The sequence below is a fragment of the Herpailurus yagouaroundi genome, unplaced genomic scaffold (genome assembly GCF_014898765.1).
Source record: "Herpailurus yagouaroundi ecotype Mexico unplaced genomic scaffold, PumYag 186, whole genome shotgun sequence".
NCBI lineage: Eukaryota > Metazoa > Chordata > Mammalia > Carnivora > Felidae > Herpailurus > Herpailurus yagouaroundi.
Genome location: NW_024412417.1, coordinates 33,900,076 through 33,921,768, shown reverse-complemented (window position 1 = coordinate 33,921,768; position 21,693 = coordinate 33,900,076). Strand labels below are relative to the sequence as shown.

At 51.4% G+C, this 21,693-nt stretch overlaps 1 protein-coding gene and 2 long non-coding RNA genes across 3 annotated transcripts; 2 read left to right on the top strand and 1 right to left on the bottom strand.

The window, feature by feature from the left end:
- The first annotated feature begins 7,214 nt into the window (after positions 1 to 7,214).
- On the top strand, positions 7,215 to 8,187 carry LOC121042969 (uncharacterized). The gene is made up of 2 exons (XR_005796568.1): positions 7,215 to 7,548; positions 8,038 to 8,187. It is a non-coding gene; the product is annotated as an uncharacterized LOC121042969 (long non-coding RNA).
- Positions 8,188 to 11,746: 3,559 nt separating this feature from the next.
- Positions 11,747 to 20,190, bottom strand: TRIB1 (tribbles pseudokinase 1). Its single transcript, XM_040494410.1, has 3 exons — positions 18,924 to 20,190; positions 16,601 to 16,893; positions 11,747 to 14,174 (listed from the first exon to the last, which is right to left on the bottom strand). The coding sequence occupies exons 1-3, from the start codon at positions 19,281 to 19,283 to the stop codon at positions 13,709 to 13,711; spliced, it is 1,119 nt and encodes a 372-aa protein (XP_040350344.1). The 5' UTR covers positions 19,284 to 20,190; the 3' UTR covers positions 11,747 to 13,708.
- Positions 20,191 to 20,309: 119 nt separating this feature from the next.
- Positions 20,310 to 21,421, top strand: LOC121042967 (uncharacterized). Its single transcript, XR_005796567.1, has 2 exons — positions 20,310 to 20,531; positions 20,680 to 21,421. It is a non-coding gene; the product is annotated as an uncharacterized LOC121042967 (long non-coding RNA).
- The last annotated feature ends 272 nt before the right edge of the window (positions 21,422 to 21,693 follow it).

Sequence of the window (21,693 nt, the reverse complement as noted above, 5' to 3'; positions counted from 1 at the left end):
CTCGGCCAAGGGCAGTTTCCCTTCCACTTGTAATACGTGTCGAATTCACGTCTTCCAAAGTTTGAACGTAAGCACCCAGAGCGCAGGGATCATCCCTCGGTCCTATAAATGAAAAGATACGTGCGCCCATGGTAGGTGCTCAATAAATACGGGAGCCACAACAGTACTCAGCTTGAAAGAAACAGCTTCCTGTGAAGTCCCTCCTCGGTCCCGAGGTCAAAGTGGCAAGGGTGGACATCTAAGTGGCTCTGGAGGAGGGCAGGCGATGTCGATGTTGGGGCTGGAAGGTGATGAGTTTTATCTGTTGCTAACCTGCTTCTGGGCAAAACCCCTGCGACTCGCCTCCTTCTGCAAGTGGAATAAACAAGGCTGCTTCCGGGGCTCCCAGCGTCCCGTCCCTTTGCCACCGCAGAGGCTCCAGACGCAGCCAGACCCAGCAGCATCTCCCTTCTGGCTACAGGGGGGAGAGGAGACGCCATCCGTGTCCTCGCTCCAGCTCTGTTTGATTGGCGAGGCGAGGCCGTCCCCGCAGGCTGCACTCCGCGGCCCACGCCGGGCTGCTGTGTGGCATGTCCCGGCCGCCCTCTCGCCGCCCTCTCGTTCCCTAACGCTTTCCTCATCTGACGTTTACGCAAGACGAGCACAGATCTCTGAGAACACCAAAAGAAACACCCCACTGGGCACCTCCCTGGTACCCTCCATATGGTAAGATTTCATTCTTTTTCACAGTGGAGTAATGTTCTATTATATATGTATACCACATCGTCTTTATCCAAACAAACAAACAAACAAACAAAAACAGACTCTTAACTGTAGAGAACAAACTGACAGTTACCAGAGGGGCGGTGGGGGGGGGGGGGGATGGGGGAAATAGGTGAAGGGGATGAAAAGCACGCTTGTCATGATGAGCACTGAGAAATACAGAGAATTGTTGAATCATGATATTCTCCACCTGAAACTAATATAACACGGTATATTAATTACGTTGGAATTTTAAAAAATCAATAATTTTTTTAAAGCTAAAACTTCACTTCCTCAAAAGGTACTCTTCAAGAATGTGAAAAGACAAGTTAAAATTTTTTAAGTTTCTTTATTTATTTTGAGAAAGACAGAGAGACTGTGAGTGGAGGAGGGGCAGAGAGAGAGAGAGAGAGAGAGAGAGAGAGAGAATCTCAAGGAGGCCCTGTGCTGTCAGCGCAGAGCCCAATGTGGGGCTCGAACTCACAAAACCGTGAGACCATAACCCGAGCTGAAACAGAGTCAGACGCTTAACTGACTGAGCCACCCACGCGCCCCAAAAAGACAAGTTATAGACAAGGAAGACCTATCTGCAAAACACACATGTATTGGATGAAGAGCTTGTCCCTGGAATATAAAAAAATTTCCCACAACTCAAAAAGAAAACAAACATCCTAACTGAAAAGTAGGCAAAATACTTGAGCAGAGATTTCACCAAAGAAGAGACGGAGTTGGCAGACAAGCCCAGGAAAAGACGCTGGACCTCATTAGTCATTGTGGAAATGGAATCTAGAACCACGATGAGATACGTGACACATGTACCGAATGGCTACAATATTAAATAAGTGATTTCTTAGCAAGGTAAACATACAATCCAGGAATCCCACTTCTAGGTATTTTTCTGGAGAAATGAAAACATACACCCACACAAAGATACGTCCATTAATGGTTATGGCAGCTTTACTCGTAAACCCAAATTGGAAACAACCCAGATGTCCTTCAACTGATGAATGGGTAAACAATATGTGGTATATCCACACAATGGAATATTACTCAGCAATTAAAAAGAAAAAAAAGAACATGGGGCTCACGGGTGGTTCAGTCAGTCAGTTAAGCATCAGCTCAGGTCATGATCTCACAGATCATGAGTTTGAGCCCCAAGTCGGGCTCTGTGCTGACAGCTAAAAGCCTGGAACCTGCTTCAAGTTCTGTGTCTCCCTCTCTCTGCCCCTCCCCCACTGACACGTTTTCTCTCTCTCTCTCTCTCTCTCTCTCTCTCTCTCTCAAAAATAAATCAACATTAAAAAAAATTTTTTTAAACAAATTGGTATACATACAATAAACAGCATAGAGGAATCTCAAAAGCATTCCGTGAAGTGGAAGAACACAGACACGAAAGATTATATCCATATGGCTCCCAGATTTGCTTGACGATGGAAGCATTTGTCAAATCTCATCCTCCTATTCATTACACAAGGGTGAATTTTACTGTAGGGAAATTATATCTTGATGAATTTGACTTTTAAATAAACAATAGACTAAAATAAATAAATACAGTAAAAGGTAAATCTGATGGTACTTGTCCTTCACATCATGAGGACAAAATGACAATAATAACAGCCAACATGCAGCAGGCACTGTCCCCATTTTGCCACATTGTCCCATGTAAGCCTCAAACAATCCTTGCAGGTCCTTAAGCACACCAAGCACTTTCCTGTCTCAGAGCCTTTGCACTTGCTGTCCCCTTTATGTTCCACTAGACAACTCATCTCCCGCATAGCTCTAGTCTCTATTCAAGTGTGACCTCCTCAGAAGCAGCTTTTTTTCCAAAAAGGTATCTAAATGTTCTATCCAAAATAGCTCCCCAATGTATCACTCTCTGCCCCCTACCTACTTTTCTTTTCTTCACAGAGCTTAGTACTATCTGCCATTATATGGTACACTGTTTATATCTCTCCATAAGAATGTCATTCTTTCACTCACTCCTTCTTCAATTGGACCAACACCCACTGAGTGCCTACCCTGGAGCATATGTGGGCAAAGTCAAAGCTCCAGGAGGCAGACAGTTGCCCCAAGGCTGAGATAGTGTTGACCAGGTTCCTGTCTCTTCCCACAACCCCTCTCATCCCGATAGAGGTCTCCACAAGACGCTTTCCTGTTTTAGGGTCACAGAAGCCTCATCCTGGAAAGAGCACCCGTCTAGGAGTTAAAATACCTTTACATCAGCCTTTCCAACATCCCCCTGGAGACCCTGAGCCAGGTGCCCCCCTAACAGGGCCTCAGTGTCCCCACTAATAAAATGATTTAGACATGTGGTTTTCAAATGTTAACATGAGTAGGAATGCCCTAAGAAACTGATTAAAAATGCATGTTCCTTTCCCAGAAAATATGATTCAGTAGATCATGGGTGGGGTCAGAGAATCAGCATTCTTAACCCTCGCCCCGCACAATCTAAGGCAGGTGGTCTAGGAAATAAATTTGGGATATGAGTAATGTTCCAACTGATTTTCAGCTGCAAAAATCTTCCTCCAGATAAAATTTTACCCAGAAAACCACATACATCTGAGAGGATCTGAGCAGGGGAAGGGAGCAGAACGATGCTGGTTCCTCTTCAAGTGTTTCTTCTCATACTCTCCATCCCACCATTCTGTGGCCCCAGACACCCTAGGGTTCCTTGGAACAGAGTTTGAAAACCACCACTCTAGAGGTCCCGGCTCAATCATTGAATAAATATTTGTGCACATTTGTCATGTGCTAGGCACCATTCCAGATGCTAGGTATCCAACAGTAAACACAACAGAGAAATCCCTGCTCTAACAGATTTCACATTTATGGGGACAACTTGCATGGGACGGTATGCATGTATTAGCTCATTTATTTCTCACCAGAACCGCACCAGACAACTACCAACATTTGCCTTATTTTACAGAAGAGGAAACTGAGGCCCAGGGAGATTAAATAACTTGCCCAATGTCATAGTCCAAGACTTGAACCCAGAGATTTTAACTCTGGCCGACATGCTCTTCTTAAACCCTGCCCAGTTCTCTACGAGCCCAGGAGGTATGTGGGAGCCCACGCAGGGAACAGGGGCCTGTCTGCCTGCCTCTCCACACGTAGGTCCAAACCAATCTCTTTAGCACTCAGGCCCTAGGGGGTTAAGACTCCAAGCCTGGGCTCCAGGTGAAACTAGATCCCACATGACTTCAAGTTGACGCAAGTGGCCTTCTCTACCTGCAGGGACGCTGAGAAGCTCATCCCTGGGGTATGGAAGAATGTTCTCTCTGGACCAGGTGCTGAGTTTATTCTGGTTGCCTCTATATCGCTTGGCCAGCTGGCGGCAAAGATATCTGTGTCCAGCAGCTCTGCTGGTATTCCTAAGTAGACGGGTGACATCGATATGTCTGCAATTAGAACATCAGCACCGAGTTAGGAAGCAGAGTGGGGACGCAGCCAAGGGAATGCTGAGTTAGAGTGGAACACACATGGACAGATGAACTCTTCCAACAGGAGGTGGGGCGGCGGGGGGTGCTTAGAGGTCACTTACACCCGAGTTGCTCACTGCCAACAGGGAAACTGAGGTGCAAAGGGAGGAGGCGGCTGGTGTAGGATCGTCCCAACTGGGTTCTCAGGCTCCTGTCGTTGCATCCAAGGTACAGAGGGACAGGATTGGGGATGGGTTGGAGGCAAGGAGACCCGAGGCCATATCTCGGGCCCACATTTTGCTAAGCTTTGGGACCTTGAGCGCTGAACATCTGAGTCCCATCTGTACAGTGGACATGAGAACATCCCTCAACGATGCCATGAGGATCCGAAGAGATCATTCATTCAACACACCGGATGCCAAGCAACTACTCAAAACAGTACTTTCTCTGCACTCCCCTGCTTCCGGATTTACCCAAAGTAGACCTGTTTTCAGGATTTAGCTCGTCTCAACTGAGACCTAACAGGTCTGTATTTGGAAATGGGTTTCAACCCCATGCTGCTCTGATTGTGGTTGGTAGACTAGCGGCATTGACTTCACCTGGGAACGGGTTGGAAATGCAGATTCTCAGGCCCCACTCCAGCCTCAGTGAATAGAATCTGCATCTCTTTTTTTTAATGTTTATTTATTTATTTTTCAGAGAGAGAGAAAGAGAACAGGGGACGGGCAGAGAGAGAGAGGGAGACAGAGAACCCTGAGAAGGATCCACGGAGCCCGGCACCGGTCTTGAACGCACAAACCATGAGATCGTGACCTGAGCCGAAATCCAGAGTCAAAGGCTTAACCAACTGAGCCACCCAGGTGCCCCAGAATCTGCATCTTAACAAGATCCCCCACGCCCACTCACGAGAAGCATTGTTTAGTATATTTTTCTGATGGGTTGACTTACTGCCTCTGACCATCTTTGACCCTGGTTATTGGTAACCAACATTTATTGTGCATTTTGTGTATGTCAGGGAAACGCTCTCCAGGCAGGATCTTATTTCAACTGCATAATCTCAGGAGGTGAGAATTCTCACTAACCCCATTTCACAAATAAGGCAACTGAAGCTGAGATGGCTAAGTACTTGGGCCACACCGCAGGCTTCTGTGACTCCAGGCTCCTCTCTTGGCCACCCTACTGGCTAGAACTGAACTACCCCTGCCTCAGCAGACGCTGGCCATGTGCCAATTGTTTTAATCCCTTCTCTCCTTGTGGGATCCCAGTGAGATCTCCGTTTTCGGAATCAAGGTAGTATCCACAAAATGGCAGTTTCAAGTCACCCCCCCACCCCTCCCCCCACCAGGGTGAGTTTTCTGACACCCCGGAGGAGCTGGACAGCTGGACGAGGTCAGAGAAGCCAGACTGCTTGCTCCTGAACGACTAAGATCAAGGTCAGCAGGCCGCCAGGTGGTAGGAAGGCTGACCCCCTAGGCACTGCCCTGTTCCCTGCCATTTTACCCTCCCCTCCAAGCTGTACCCCAAAACAGCCAAAACTCTGACTTTGGCGAGCACGCAAACCGGAAGAGAAAGAGCAGGGAAGACAAAGGAGGGAAGGGAAAATGCTTAAGAATGACAAGAGGAACACTAGTCTCTGCCTACCGTCCAGACCGGGCCCTTGGTGTGATTTATCACCAACCCTGCTGGAGGCCTGCAGCTCTTATGGTTATGTATGATTTTATGGATGAGGAAATTCTGGGTCAGAGAGGTTTTGCAATTTGCTGAAGGTCACAGAGCAAATAAGTAGCTAGGCTGGGATCCAAATCCGGGTTTGTCTGCCCTCCCAGCCTGGGTTCTTCCTACCGCGAAGCGATCTGCCTGAGTTTCAAGCCAGCTCTGTGGCACCTTGGGGCTGGGGCTGGATACACAGCATTTTTTTCACGTATTTTTCACGGCCACGGCCTCTGTTGTAGATGTTCTCACTGCCGTTTCGTTATGACTGCGGCCGAGGCAGGTAGCGGTCGGCCGACTTGTCCGGGCCCTCCAGCCAATTAGCGACAGAGCCAGGGTTTGCTGCTCGGTCTTTCTAATCCCGAAGTTCAAACCTCTGCGTCTTTACCGCTAACTTCGCAAAGTGTCAAATGCCCGACATCCTCTCTCAGGAGAGGTGGGGGCACACAGACATGGTAGGACTTGAACTGTGCGGATAAAATATAAAAAGTGACGCCTGCCGAAATGGGGCAGCAAGGCCACCGGCCTGTTAAAGGCATACTCTTTAGAGTGAGCCGCTCCACGCTCGGATCCCATTCACTACCTGTGTGACCTTGAGCAAGTTACTTAACCTCTCTGGGCTTTCCCGTACTCACCTGGAAGATGGGACAAATAAGAATTCCTGCCTCCGGGGCGCCTGGGTGGCACAGTCCGTTAAGCATCTGACTGTGGCTCACGTCGTGATCTCGCAGTTCGTGAGTTCGAGCCCCGCGTCGGGCTCTGTGCTGACAGCTCGGAGCCTGGAGCGCGCTTCGGATTCTGTGTCTCCTTCTCTCTCTGCCCCGCTCACGCTCTCAATACACACTGAAGAAAAATTTTTAAAAAAGGATAGCTGCCTCACAGAGGGGTCTTGGGAATGAAACGAGTCTGTGCTCATCAAGTGCTGAAGCAGGGCTGGGCGAGCACCAAGCTCCAGACGTGTGGGCTCCTCTCGTGCCTCTAATGACTCCTTCTCTCTGCTCCCGGCAGGCACCGGCTGTTGAGCTGCGCGTCCGAGAAATACGGAGCGTTCGGGGGGCTGCCAGGGAAATGTCATGCGCAGGTTCGTGTCCCCAGCGAAGAAGGAAGAAGAATGCTCATCAGCAGGAGCTCAGAAACCCAACTGTAACTCCAGCGACGGAGAAAGAAAGTTCCAGATACAAAACAGGCCTCGACGGCCGACTGGCCGCTCTTTCCCGTCTCAGGCGCGGCTTCCCCGTCTCTAACACGAGCGTGAACCTGAACGAACTGCTTCCGGGCCACTGAGGGCTGCAGCAGCCCCGCCCCACCCCCTCCCCCCCCCCCCCGCCCCGGGCGCAGGGCGCGGAGCGAGGACCCGTCCCCCCCCGGGGGGGGGGGGGGGAGGCAGGGAGCGGGTCTGCTGGCTCTCCGCGTCCCAGAGACCAGACCCCCTCGGGCCTTGGAGCCCGGATGAGAAACGTGTCTGGAGTGTTCCGGGAGCCCCGACTCCCACGGGCCTTCCGCTTCAGACGGGGCGGGTTCATCCTTCTTTGGGCAGCTATTTCCCCTCTCACTCCCGCTGCCTTGGCGCTGGTGAGGCGGGGAACAGCCCCCAGACTGGCTCACCGGCGGTGGCTGACCAAGAGCCATGAGCAGATGAGGAAACTGCCGGAGACACTCAGTAGTCACCCATCTAAAGGTCAGACCTCGAAACTGATTTTTCAAAATGTCATGTCCTGTGTCAAGAAGAGCCTCTGACACGTTCCGTGGACACGCCTCACATTCAGCCCTTTGTGCTCTAGACACGTTCTGGAAGGTCACACACAGCACACCAGCCAGCTCCCAGCAGGGCAGGGCCTGGGGAGGCTGGGGGCACCGTGTCCTTGCTGCTAGCTGGCTGTGGCTTCTGGGTCTCTGCCTTGATTTCCCCTCACTGAAAGCGGGGGCAGTGTGGACTCAGTGTTTTTTATTCATGAACTCGTGATTTTGGAATAATTTTAGATTTCCAGAAAAGTCGCAAAGATAGCGTAGAGATCTTCATGGCTTTGGCTCCAGTGTCGCCATTTCAAGTTTCCATGGTACATTTGTCACGACTAAGAAACCAACACTGACACCAAATTATCGATTAAGCTCCAGATTTTGTTTGGATTTCACTCATTTCCCCGCTAATATCCTTTTTCTGTTCCAGGATATCGCATTGCACTGAAGACTAAATAGTTTATAAAGTTTAGAAAGTCCCCTCCCAGTTCCAAAAGCAAAGGGACAATAGGCCTTCATGGTGAAGTAAGAGCTCTGGGTGTGTTCATTAGCAAACGAAGGCTGTGCTGTGCGACTTTGGGCAAATCCCTTACCTTCTCTGAACCTCAGGCTCTTCATCTGTAAAAAGGGCACAATAGCGGTACTGCTCGATAGGGCTGCTGTGAGGTGATCACTTGTTAATTTACGTGAGGCACTTTTCAAGGCGCTCAGTATGCTCTGAGCAGTCTGTTGATAAATCTCAACTTGTAGAAATCACAGCCCAAAACCAGGACTGCTCCAGCATGCTTACGCTTCCTGGCAGAAAATGCCCCAGCAAAATGGCTGCTCCAAAAAGAAGACATGTCACGGGCCTAACACGTCAGACTCCATTTGCAAAGCCCAGGACGGGAATGGACAAAGACCTACAGTTACCAGGCCCGGGTTGGAGTCTGACACACGGCTCCCGCCACAGGACCTCAGGCAGCCTGTTCAACCTCTGGAACTCAGCATCCCCATCTGTTAAATGGGAACAAATCGCCCACCTTACAGGGTTGCCGAGAGAGAGAATGAGGTGCGTGCCATAAAACATCCAGGAAGATTGAGGTGTGATCTTTGGCTACATCTTTCTCTTCTGTGCCTTCTAGGAGCCACCAAGTCATTGACTGCGCTGGGGATCATTAGAGAAATCCACCAAAATCTGATACGGGCAGTTGTGGGGCATTGGTAAGGAGATCCCACTCCTCTATTTTTTGAGGAGAAGGAAGGGGGTGATTTACTAAGCACTCACTTTCCCTGTCCCAGCCAGAGCTCTGCTGACAAGCCAGTTCCATAATCCTCGTCCCTACAATGCCTTTCCTTGTCCAGAGTAAAGTTAGACGGGAACCCAATCACTCTGCTGGACTGTTTTAAAAGGAAGCACGAAACTATTCCCATGGTCAGTCTGACAAGGATCCTTATAGGACCTGTTTTCACAGAATCACAGGACCGTTCGGTTTTCACAAAACAGCAGCTGAAGGGATGGAAGAAATCAAGGAGTATCACTCCCCTTTAAGGACAAGCAAATAAAGGGGCGCCCGGTGACTCAGTTGTGTGAGCTTCTGACTCTGGATTTCGGCTCAGGTCATGATCCCAGGGTCGTGGGATCAACACTGAGCGTGGAGCCTGCTTAAGAATCTCTTTCTCCCTCTGCCCCTCTCCCTCGCTCATGCTCTCTCTCTTTCTTTCAAATTAAAATATATATAAAGATGAGCAAATAAGAACCACAGTGGCAGATCTGCTTCTTCAAAGTCATACAGCAGAAGGGGTTCAGAGTTAGAACGATACCCCAGTCCCAAGATTTCTGCTTCCCCGCTCATGGTTCCCTGAGCTGTCAGAAGACACCCATGCATCCAACATCCATTCATCCACCTGTCCATCTATGTTGACATTGGACACCTTCCTTGTGGCAAGCACTGCTCTGGGTTCTGGAGAGCCAAGGCTGAACAAGACGGTCACAGTCCCTGACCCCAGGGCGCTTCCCATTCCATGAGCTAGGAGGACTGAGGTGGGGTCATCTGTTTGCCAAGGGTCTACAGTGCCTGGCGCACGGTAGGTACACAGTGTTTATTGATTTATGTATCTCTCACCTTGTGGGACACTCCCACCTTTATGACTGATGTGCTGGGTTGTTGTGACGAGACTAGTGGGGTAAAGGCTCAGTATTTGTAACTATCTCAAACCACCTTCTCCACTCATCATTCTACCAGAAGACTTCATGGGACAGTGTGCAGACACAACAACAACAACATTGAGGAAGGAGTCCAAAGACCCAAGTTCGAGTCCCAGCTCCGAGCTGCTTACTCCTGAGTAACTACTGAAAGGCACTCACGCCTCAGTGTTCTCGTCTACAAAATGGAGCAAATAATATTTGACTTGCCTATTTCACTCAGCTGCTGGGATTACAAAAGGGGGAAGGGAACTGGGTGGGGGAGGGAAAGAGTAACACTTCTAGAAAGTTCCACTATGAGTAAAAGGTTATGGAGATGTTACTTGAATGATTTGCTCATTCATTGAGAACACAAGGGGAATTACAAATGATCAGCTTCCCAGCCAGTGTTTGTACACTCTTGTTCCAAACTTCTATAATGGGACTGGTTGAAATCGCCCCTGATTTGTCCCTACCTTTGAAGAGATTACATTCATGTATCTGCGGCATCACATGTCACCCCAGCCAATCCTGACCCATGTTTCTCTCCATTCGATGCATGTAACAACAGTACTCAGAGGTGTTGTAACCTTAATTGCTTGCAAAGTGTTTTGAAATCCTTAGATTAAAAAGCTCAGGGAAGTCCAAAGTATTACCTCTCTTTCTGTGTGCCCAGGGAGCTAGGCCGAGCTTCGTCTGGATTTGTGGGAGCAAGGAGACACGACAATGCAGATTCTGAGGCTCCAGGAACTTTGGGGTTTAAGGGTCCTATTCCTGGGATGGCCCCAGACCAACCCCCAGCTTCCTAAGTTTCTAAGCTACTCAGGCATTTGGCCATTTCCCCCCACCCTGCGCTGCCTCTGATGTGTTTTTTCCATTTCTTTCAAGTTCCTGGGTCACGAGGCCTGAGTTGCATTTACTTTGGTGTCATAGGTCTCCGTTCTTGGGTGATCTCAGCCTGAGTCCTAGAAAAAGGCAATTGTGTCATCTGTAACTTCTGTATGCCTTTCCATTTAAACTTAGAACTCAAATTTCTTCCATTCTAATTTTTACTGTTAAAAGAGGAGTCACAATTCTGCCCCATGGGAGTGACCCTCGGCGGGGGGGGGGGGGGGGGCGGGGCAGGGGTATCCCTTAGGAACTGAAAGGGACGGGGAGACGTTCCTGGGATCCAGGCAGTCTTTTGTGATCTGGATCCGACCTCTGGTTCTGCCACTGTCTTCCTGTTGGGTTTGTGAAAATTCAGAGCTGAACACTTTCGTGTGCATTTTTCTGCAGATTTGTTACACTTTACAACCTAAAGTTTTTTTCTTTTTTAAATCACTCTCGATGCTAATTTATTTCATTTAAAATCGATTCTGATGGAACAGTGAAGGTATTAACCTAATAAAAATCCTTTCTCTCTTTGCCTTTGTGTTTCAAAATAATGCCTTTAGTTTTTCCATCCTTTATTTCCATTTTTACACTTCCGGTGGGGGGAGGAAATGTCTCAATTAGCCATTTTAACTAAGTCGAATGCCCCAGTGGGGCGGGGAGGCTAGATCCCAGCAGGAAGCTTGGGATGCCCTCAGGGTCACATGAAGACCTCAAAGTTCTGGTGGATTTGCATACACATCTATACTTTTCTAAGTGTCCATAGCTTTCATCAAAAAAAGCCAGAGGGATTCTTCCAACTCAAGTCTTATTTATGTTTGCTCCTCTTTAATGTCTCTCGGCTCTGTCTCAACTCTCAACTCTCGGCCCTCGCCACCCTGATGTCACCAAACTGGCTTCACCCATCAAAGTGAATTTGCCCACTTCAATGGAAAAAGTGAAAGGGTTCTACTCTGCCAAAGGTCATGCATAATAATCATCTGTTTACTTCTGTGTGTCCCCTGTGATATTCCAAACCCTGAGGCCAGAGACCTTTGCATCCCCAGCATGAAATTGCACAAGGCAAAGGCAGACTGGACTCCCAAGAAATGCACTGCGCCTATTTACGAAACCCGATTTATTAAAATTTCTCTACAAGTCAGAAACGGTCGTCTCACTGTTCACATATATACACATGTACAGGAAGGATCTAGTGTTTCGAGCTTTCCCGGCAGAAGCCCCAGCCAGCCCAGAGTCCTCAGCCGGGTAACGTATCACAGATACAACAGTCGAGCAACCACGAGCGCGTTAGTGCGACAAGAGGCCTCTGCCCTCCCTCTTCTCCGAGTCCCATGATTCTGTCAAGGTAATATTGCCAATAATCATTCACATTTCACGTGGTTTTAGACACGCAGGTTATTCAGACAGACACAGACAACAAACCAAGCCTCAGAGCCAAAACAACAACACATATCGGACAACAGGTATAAAAGGTAGAATATATATACAAAGTACACAGTACGTGAGGTATTGACAACATTCTCACAATGCAGGTTAGTTGTCTGCCTAGGCGGAGCCCTTGAAGATGGCCTGCCTGTCTCTGTGCCATTTCTCAAAATACAGTATGTTTGGTTTACCCGTTTAACCACCTGATTTCAGTACTGAGACATTTACTGATATTTCTTGGGTTCTTGGTTTTTTTTGGTTTTTTTTTCGTTTTTAATGCGAGTTGCAGTTTCTCTGTTAAGCAATGTCTTTCGTAGGTAGTGAGTTCCCATCTCTGGAGGCATTCAAACAGATGCTGGATTCCCACCTGAAGGAAGGTTAAGTTGGGGGGGGGGGCAGGGTTCTGCTTTGGGAGATGGCAGAGAGAGGAAAAAAGTTGGACTGGATACTCTGAAAGTCTCTTCCAACTTGAAAGATTTGGGGCTACTTCACTCCAGATGCTGATCATAGAGATGTATTCATAAACCACATCAAATTTAAAATATTAACAACCCATCATGCAAAACTGCAGACGTGACACACAACACCAGGGGCAGACCATATCCATGAAGGGGATGCGTGGGTCTGAGAGTCGTCTAAGACTATCCAAACTCCACTTTCGCCGAAGCACAGAGAGGTTTACCATTTGCTCTTGGGAGAGGCGAAGAGTCTCCCTATCTTTCTTCTCCTAGACAAAATGCTCCACCCTGAGATGGTCTTGGGGAAAAAGGATAAAGGCTGACCCGTTTCAGGGGAACCAACAAAGCTAACGGTTTCCAAGTGCTCAAATTAACGTTAAAAATCTGCAGTCTCTCTGAGCTTAGAGTTCCAAAATAGCCAGGAGTTCGAATCTCTTGTGATACTTCTCCACGGTTAGCTGGTAAGTGCTGACAGCAAAGAAGGGGACGTTTCAAGGTCAGATAGAAGGCGTTAGTGCAAATGAGGTCTTGGCAGGAAATGGAGGAGAGTCTGGGTTCATAGTTCAGGCAGGCTCCTCTGCTCCAAAAACAGTCTGCTCCAAAAATGGAGCAGGGTCATTGGTAACTGTGAGTGTGAAGAAAGGGTGTGTGTTAAACCAACCCCGCCCCCAAAATGAACTTTCCAATAGAGAAGCTGGGGTAGCAAACGTCTAGCTCCCAAAGACAAGTTCAAAGATGGCAGGTTCATTGGCCCAAATGATCTGTCACCCTGCTGAAATATGGTTATTGCCCAAAATGCCACTGTGCGACTCACTTCCTCTCCCTTTAAAATGTTGGAGTTCCTTTCACTTGACCACACGCCCTGTAGGATATCCATACTCTCTGCCACCTATGAAGACGCAGAACCCACCAGCCCCCACCCCTGCATCTGACAGCAGGACAGTTGCTGACGGTTCATTGAGAAGGGAAACAACTTTGCGGGGCAGCCAGATCAGAGTGTGTGCCGCTCAGATCAATACAGTCACTCATCATAACAAATAAGGGGGGGGGGGCCCACGTTGAGTTCAGCAGCTACAGTCTTTACGCCATCGCATGTCTGGCTGGCACCACGCCAAAAGGCCTGTCCATCTTTAGAAATGGAAATGCTATGTGTGAGAATTGAGGTTTCTGAGGTTTTGGGATTAGCAGAAGAAGGAACTAATGTCACTGTCTTCCTGGTACTCTGGAACAATCTGGTCTGAAGTTCCTATTTCTGAGTCGACGTATCCAGGTTCCAAGACAGACTCGAACCAGGGATGGAGTAAGATCTCAGGAGCAGTGAGTCTCTCGGAAGGCTCCCGTCTCAGGAGGCTGCGAATGAGGCATCTGGCTTTGGGGGAAATGTGCTCAGGAATGCAGAACTGTCCACGGCGGATTTTGGAGAAGAGGGCACTGGGGTCTGAGTCATGGAAGGGGTATCGTCCCACCAAAAGGGTGTAGAGCATCACCCCCAGGCTCCAAACGTCTGCTGCCTTTCCAGAGTAGGTCCCCGTGGTGTTCAGAATCTCGGGGCTCACATAGGCTGGGCAGCCATGTTTGTCTGACAGAGCGTCGTCTTCTCCCTTGATTATGTGTGTATCTTCTAGACTTTCCAGTCTGAGCTGGCTTCTGCAGGAGAGGAAACAAGCTATTACTTCCAGATCAGCTGCTATGAAAAACAAGGCCTTCTCTATTAACAGTGCCCACAGGCACTAAAGGCAAGGGCCCAAGGAATGCCATTTACCCCTTCATCCAGTAAGCAGTGCCCTGCAACCACCCAGGACTCAGGATTTCACAAACCAATACAGACCGCAATAAACATTTGCAAAGTATCGAGAGAGAGCCTGGGGCGGGAGGGTATGATGCAAAGCCCCAGATACTATTCATTATGCTAGAGCTTAGAAGAGATATCCTAATAGGGTTACACAATTTACAAAGTTCACATTGCAGAAGTGGGAGCCGGTCTCAGGGGAATTGCTAACATTTTCTACACACGGTATCAGGGAAGAACAGTGTATCCCACCTCTTCAGCCCCCCCACCCCCACCCCGCCCGGAGCATCCTACAGGCCGATCTTATTCTTATGTCATTAAACTGCCAGGGCTCCATGGGCCCACACTTGGCATCACAGAACATGGGGCCCGAAGTCACTGCTATTAGGCACATACGTCACGCTGACAGACACACACAAAGGGAACTCTGTCCACCTGGGCCCAGGCCGCGGTAACTGTGATGAGATAGGGGCCAGGAATGTTAATTGCATTTATTGGGGTGTTTAATTGCAAAGAACACTCAGCCTGGGCCGAGAGCTCACGTGAGCAAACACAAGTGGCTAATGGATTTGAAGGTTGCGGGGCCTACAGACATCCGTACATGCGGACGGTACCTCAACACCGAAGCAGGTTTACTCTACGTGGGGGGGGGGGGGGGGTATCTGTCCAGGTAACAGCTGAAGTCTGAAACATCTTTAATCAGAGGCTCTTACGAAGGTGCGGGTGCCTCCTTATTCAGAACCAGCCACCCACGGTTCACCGATTCCCCCCAAAGCCAGAGCCACGTGGGGGGAACCTCTATTATCTGCTGGCAGTTAATGCTCTTTCCTGCTTCTCTGAAATAGCCCTGGTATCAGTCAGTCACTTGTTGTGAAGTCAAATGCAAACATTTGGTACTGGCTAATGGGTCAATTTCTTTTCCTCTCAAAGGTCTGGCTGTTTTTGTTTTTTTTTTTTTTCCTTCCTGCCTTCCTGTTCCCTGGAGTGTAGTATACATGTGCTAACTTCGGTATGTCCTCAGCCTGACCTCCTCGTCGTTATGTAAAATACCCATTGGTTCTGTAAACGGAAAATATGACTCAACCCGCACTGTCTGCCCCTGATTGGCTGCTGTAGTACTAAAACCCTGCACCTGTGCTGGTTACACGAATAGCGTCAGCCTGCCATTGCTTAACCCTCGGGTTGCCAAACTCCGTGCACATGACATTCGCCTGTGCAATGCAGATTTCAAAAGCTGGTAAGGAGGTGTGTAAGGCATGTTTCAGAAAACACATCAACATATCGAAGGAGCATGTTCCAGGAATTGGAAACTTCTCCATTGCAAACACTTGGCTTTTCTTTGCTAATCGGTGTGTTCCAATAAGTATTGCAAGGTCAGATACAAAGCCAAGTTTTATGGCAACTCAACCCCGTAATCTTTCCTATGATCTGGAGGTAAGGGTAAAAGTGCACAGGTGGGGGAAAGCCCCGCGAAAAGCTACAACAAAATCACACACACCCGACAATTGTACAAGGGTACTGCTCTTAACCTCCCCATAAGGGATGTGGCCCACCTCTTACAATCAGGTGAGGTTTATCTCCTGCAGCTTCCTGAATTCCCTGGTCTGAAACCACAAGTCTGAATCTTAGTGTCTCATTATTCTCTTATCAAGCTCATCTTGTCCTTTATGAGGTAAGTCATGATCTATACTTAGCAACCAATTCCAGCCAACTTCCATTTATTATTCAATGTGGCTATTTTCTGAAGATGTATCCAAACAAAAGGTCTAAAAAGTCACCAGAGGATGTAAAGAAAGGATTGGGGGCCAGACTGAAAAGAAACAGGAATATGGTACAGAGGAGGAGGGCACAATTCTGTAAATACAACAGTTTAGCTCTGTGATACTTTCTAGGTACAAAAAAAAAAAGGCCCCACTTGGTAGAAGCAAGGACTTGAAAACTTCCTTTAGGGGTCCAGGTTGTGATGGGCAGGGTGACATCCGCACCCCAGAAGAACTGACCTTTCTGACAACAATGGGGAATAAACTTGATCCTGGAGTGGAAGTGGGGAGGGCATCCTGTCATCATATGACATCCCACAGAAAGAAGCACCAAGATGTCCCCAGGCCACATCCACGAGAGTGCAGAATAAACCATCCTTGGCCACGGCTCCTCAGGAGAGGACTTCTAAATACTAAGTCTGGGACAACTGAGCCCTTGGCTCTGATTTGAACCAACACTCTGCACCTAACTGCACCTAACTGCGCCCTGAAAGGCCACAGGAGGAGCTGCGGAGGCTGCTCACCTCTCCTCCGTGGAGAAGACAAATTTCCTAAGTTTCAGGTCCCCGAGCACGATGGCCGACTGGTGGCAGTGGGCCACCGCGGACACAATCTGCTTGAAGAGCCGTGCAGCCTCCTCTTCCCGCAGCCTCTTCCGGCTTCGCACATAGGAGTGCATGTCCCCAAAGTCCTTCTCAAAGAAGACGTAGGCCTTGGTTTCCCCAAGGATCACTTCCACGATGCCAGTGATGTTTCTGTGTGATGGCAGCTGGATGTAAGGCCTGATTTTGTCCTGGTAGTGTTTAATGGGAAACACCTGCAGAGAGAAGAGGACCCATTTAGGAGGCTAGGAAAACAGAGGCTGCCGTCTAAATCCCAGGCTGCAGCTCTCAATCATCGGGCTGTGCTCGACAGCAAGGCTCCTTTCATTCGCACCCGCCCCCCCCCCAAATCTCTGCCGCCCCACCTGCCTCTAACACCCCAGACTGGCAACATCTAGGGCTCTGGGCTAGCAAATAACCACTGGATTACAATATGGATGGTTTAAAAGCATCCTTATATGTGTCACCTCCTTTCATGAGGCCATCTGAGGCCATCCACACAGGAGAGCTAAGCCCTAAAGCCCCAGCCCTCTGTGACCCTCCCTTGTTTGCAGGAGCCCCCTGGGATCTCCAGGAGCGAAAAAGCAGTCCTTGAAAATGCATGACCTCCTGCAGACCCAAAGTGCTCAGCACAGAGAGCACAGCATGTGGCCAGTCTGCAACCTCCAAGTGGAAGCTTGGAGGGGCTGGGGAACATGAAGATCTGCCATTAGTCAGAAGGAACAGATGACTCGAAGAAAGGCTGTGACAACACAGCCTTAAACAACCTGCCTACAGTCTGACTCAGGTATAAGCAGCCTTGAGTTAAAATTGTCACAGGAGGGGTATGGGATGTTGTCCAAGGTTTTTTCATTTGTTTATCTCCCCCCCCCCTTCCTTGGCCCCACCTTCACCAGGAAAATGGGTAGTATCCCCTCTCAGAAGCTAGCTGGTCTCTTTAAGCTCCTTTTGTTTAGTCCGGTTACTCATATCCTAGACTCAACTGGAAACGGTGACACATGGGCTGTCACCATCTGGATTCAGCTATTATCTGCTCAGAGGAACTGGAAGGGGTTGCACAATGGCCAGACCCACCCCACCTCTGAGGCCTGGCTGCCCTAGCACCAGCTAGAAAAATCTCTCTGCCGCCCCCCTCCCTCACCCCACCCCACCCCACACACATATCTTCCCCTAACCGCTCTGAGCCCGGGGGCCAGAGAAGGAAAGATTTCCCCCCCTTTCCACTGGGCTTGAGATGGCATTTGGAATTTCATTCAGGTCGGACAGTAGGTGGCAGCAGTAAGCCCAGGGAGGGGAACGCGGGTGGAGTTCAGGTGAGTTGCGGAAAACCCAAGAGCGACTTCAACTGAGGGGTGACCCTATCTTTCGGGGTTGAAAGGAAGCAGCCCGGACGATCATCGGGGAGGTCCGAGACGGGAGTCAGGCTCGCAAAAGCTGGGCTGCGGGAAATGTTCTGCGTCTATGGGCGCTGGAGGAGCACGCGGGAGGACCCCGTTTCTAGGAGTTCTACCTCCTCCGGAATGGAATCTCTCATATTCAAAAGAAAATCGCTGGCCGGAAAAATAAAGACATGAATGGAAGCGAGGGTTCCTAGCCGGTGTGGGCTTTCCAACATTTCCGCGCCAGACAAATCCCCCGCCCAGACTGGAAGGCCATCTCAGACCGATCTCTGGGGTCGGGGTGGGGTGGGGTGGGGTGGGGAGCGGGGATGAGGTTCTCATCCCCGGGGGTGCGGGTTCAAGCCGGAATCCCCAAGACCCGAGCCTGACACGATCCTCCCACTCCCTCACCACCCACAGCTGAGCCCGGGTGCCTTGAAACCCCAGCAAGAGAGCCGCCAGCTGCTCCAAGCTCCAAGGAGGCACCCACTGCAGGGCGTCCTTCCAGGACAAGGGGCGGGGGAAGCGAGGAGAATGAGAGAAGGGGAATGGCATGGCCCTGGAATCCATTTCAATTCCACAACTTATTTGGAACGCCGTGCGTTCAACTGGGCGCTACGGAAAGAACAGAGATAAAGCCACCGAACACCGCACTTCCTCCTGCTCGCAGAGCCCCCATTATACCACCCCGTCCGAAACCCCTCAATCACCCAAAGGGTGAACCTGGCCAAATGCCGCCTACCACGATCGAGTCACCGCAGGTGGCACCTGAGGCCCCCGGCGCCGGAGGGCGAGACCCCCAAGCACCTTTGCGGGCTACCGCGTTCCCGCACCGCCCCGGCGGGTCCCGACCCGGGGGTGCCTACCTTGCAGCGCAGCTCGCGGCCCGTGTGGATGCACAGCGCCCGGGACACATGCTCGCGCTCCGCCAGGGGCAGCAGCAGGTAGTCGGCGATGCGGCTGGGCCCCGGCGCGCTCCCGGAGCCGCCGCCAGCCCCCGGCGCGGCGGGCGGCGGCTGCGGACTGCAGGGCGAGCCGGGGGGGCTGAGGTAGTCCGGCGGGCTCGAGCACTCGGAGAGGCGCGGGCACTTGGCCGCCACGGCCGCCGCGTCGTCCGCGTCCAGCAGGCGTTTGACCGGGGCGCCCCGGGCGGCCGGGAGCAGCAAGGCCGGGCCGCGGGGCTGCGAGGCGCCGCTCATGGCAGAGCGCACCGGACCGACCCGCATCCCGTCCCGGGCCGGGCCGGCCCCGGCTTTGTATGTCCCGGGATCCGCGCGGAAAGGCGCTGAGGGCTCGGAGCCGGCGCCGCGACCTACTCCAGCCGGCGGGATGGACTTTGCAGACGGAGCTCGGCTCGGCCCCCACGGGGGTCAAGGCAGGAGCCGCTCCCGGGCGCTCGCGTTGCCCGCTGGAAGCACGCCGGCCGCGCGTCCGGGGAGCAGAGGCCGGCTCGGGTCCCGGGAGCCCCGCGGGCACCGGCTTGGGGCGCCTGGCCCCGGGCGGCTGCCGCTATTGTTGTCGAGGCCGCCGACAGTCCCGGAGGCAGAGGAGGCGGCGGCTGGTGTTCCCAACGTCCCGAGCCGCGAGGGCAGGATTCCGCAGGCTCGGTGGAGCGGCGGAGCAAATGCACTTCCCAAAGCCCAAGTCCCGGAGAGAAAGCCGGAGCAACTTTTCCGCGGCGCTCGAGATCCTGCGCGCTCCTGGGCTCCCGGCGTGTGTGTGAGCGAGCGAGACGCGCTCGGAGAGAGTGACTGAGTGTGAGTGAGTGTGTGCGCCGCACGGATCCCGGCCAGTGCACTCCTCCTTCTCCTTTTCCTCCACCTCCTCCGCCTCTCGGTGACTCACGCTGTATACACACACACACTCACAGGCCGGGCTGTGTAAACAGTTGGGAAGCCGGGTTGAGCAATGAGGTGGCTGCGACGACTCGGGCCCTGCCGCCCGGCAAGCAGTCACCGAAGTGGAGGGAGGAGGCTCGGGGGGGGGGGGGAGGAGGTGGAGCTGGGTCGGCGGGGGCAATGGGGGTGGCCCGAAGGCTGGGGATGCTCCGAGCTGCGCGCGCTCGGGCGCAGGTGGTGTGTCCCGAGCCGGCTGGGACGCGCGCGCACCCCCCGCCCCGGGCTGGGCAGGAGGCGGCGCGCGCCCTCCCGCAGGCCAGCGGCCCAGCTCGAGCTGCCCGGGGACGGGGCGGAGGAAAAGTTCCCGTGACGTCAGCGTCCCGGGGAAGTGGGCGGGAGGGGCGGGGCCGCGGGGGACGAAGCGACCGCTGATTGGTGCGCGTTCCCCATTCACACCGAGCACAATGGACTATGGGCGCGCGCACCACGGTTCCCTGCACCAGCAGCTCAATGCAGCCGGACGGTTACGTCGTTCGCTTCAGGGAACCCCCACCGCCCCGCGCCTTGAGACCTCCGATTGGAGCCGTGGGCGCCGCCCAGGCCCCGCTGCAGCCAGAGGAAGGCAGGATAGGAAAGGTGATGAATTCCAGAATCAGTCATTCACCCCCACGCGGTAGTTCCGGGGAAGACCTCTGCGTGGTAGTGGATGTGGCTTTTTTTTTTTTTTCCTTTTCCTTCCCCCTCCCAGCTCTAATCCCCAGCGTCTGTTCGCTTCCACAAATAGAACCTTCTGTTGGATGAAATAAAAGCAAACACTGGGCCTTCTGCGCTGCCTCCACCTCCACGCCCCTCCCGCGCCTGCCGCCCTCCCGGATTGCACGGAAATAGCTTCTCCAGGCTCCTGGGCCGCCCCTTCGCGGTGACTAGCAGAAAGAGCTTCCTGAGCCGGGGCCGGTGGGAAACAAAGGATGTGGGGAGCTAGCGGAAGGGGCCCACGTGGCTGACGCCGGATTCCTGCCCCCTTCCCGGCCTCCGCACGCGGAGCAGGGTCTGGGGCCCGGTGCCAGCCCTGGTTCCGTGGTGGGCGGGTAGGGGAGTAGAAGTCATTCTGGCCACCGACTGTGATACTGCCTACACCAGGACATCCCTGCCAGGTTGTGTGCGTACATTCGTGCAACGTGATTTGGGTGAGCGTGAAATGTGTGCCAGACCCTGCACCAAGAAACCTCCTTGAAAAAGGAATTTAAACTCTGTCGTTTCTCTTTCTTGAGAGATCCGGGTCAACTTGGAGTCTCTAGACGTCCGACATAGATAACTCTTATCAGAGAGGCTCTGTACTCACTCCTGCTAAACGCTTAATTTTCTAAAACCAGCTCGAGCCCCAAGGATAAATCCTTTTAATATTAAATCTCCATACATTCAACAAACACTAATTACGCATCTACTAAGGGCCAGATGCCGGGGATTAGAAGATGAAAATGCAAATAATTGCTAACATTAATAAATGCTAACAATAATTGCTGACATAATGTGTCAGGGACTGTTCTTAGCACTTTATGCATAATCCCTTCGGTTTTACAATCAGCCTGTGGGGTTATTTTTTGTCCCATTTCAGAGAGAAAGAAACCTGCAGGTTTTTAAGTTCCTTGCTGGAGTCCAGTAGGTAGTAAGTGTTGATTTCAGGCTCTGAAGCACTCATGGGGACTCATGGGAGGGATTACAATGTGTTTGGGAGAAAAGAGGACTAGGGAGGAGTCCCATCTAGAGGCAGCATTTGACCTGGGGAATGTGTGGGATT

Excerpts from the sequence above, each read along its gene's own strand:
- TRIB1 (XM_040494410.1), bottom strand. The coding sequence starts at position 19,283 with ATGCGGGTCGGTCCGGTGCGCTCTGCCATGAGCGGCGCCTCGCAGCCC. Across the intron at positions 16,894-18,923 it reads GCCGCGAGCTGCGCTGCAAG|GTGTTTCCCATTAAACACTA; the intron begins GTAGGCACCCCC and ends TTCTCTCTGCAG. Across the intron at positions 14,175-16,600 it reads GTCTTCTCCACGGAGGAGAG|AAGCCAGCTCAGACTGGAAA; the intron begins GTGAGCAGCCTC and ends CCTCTCCTGCAG.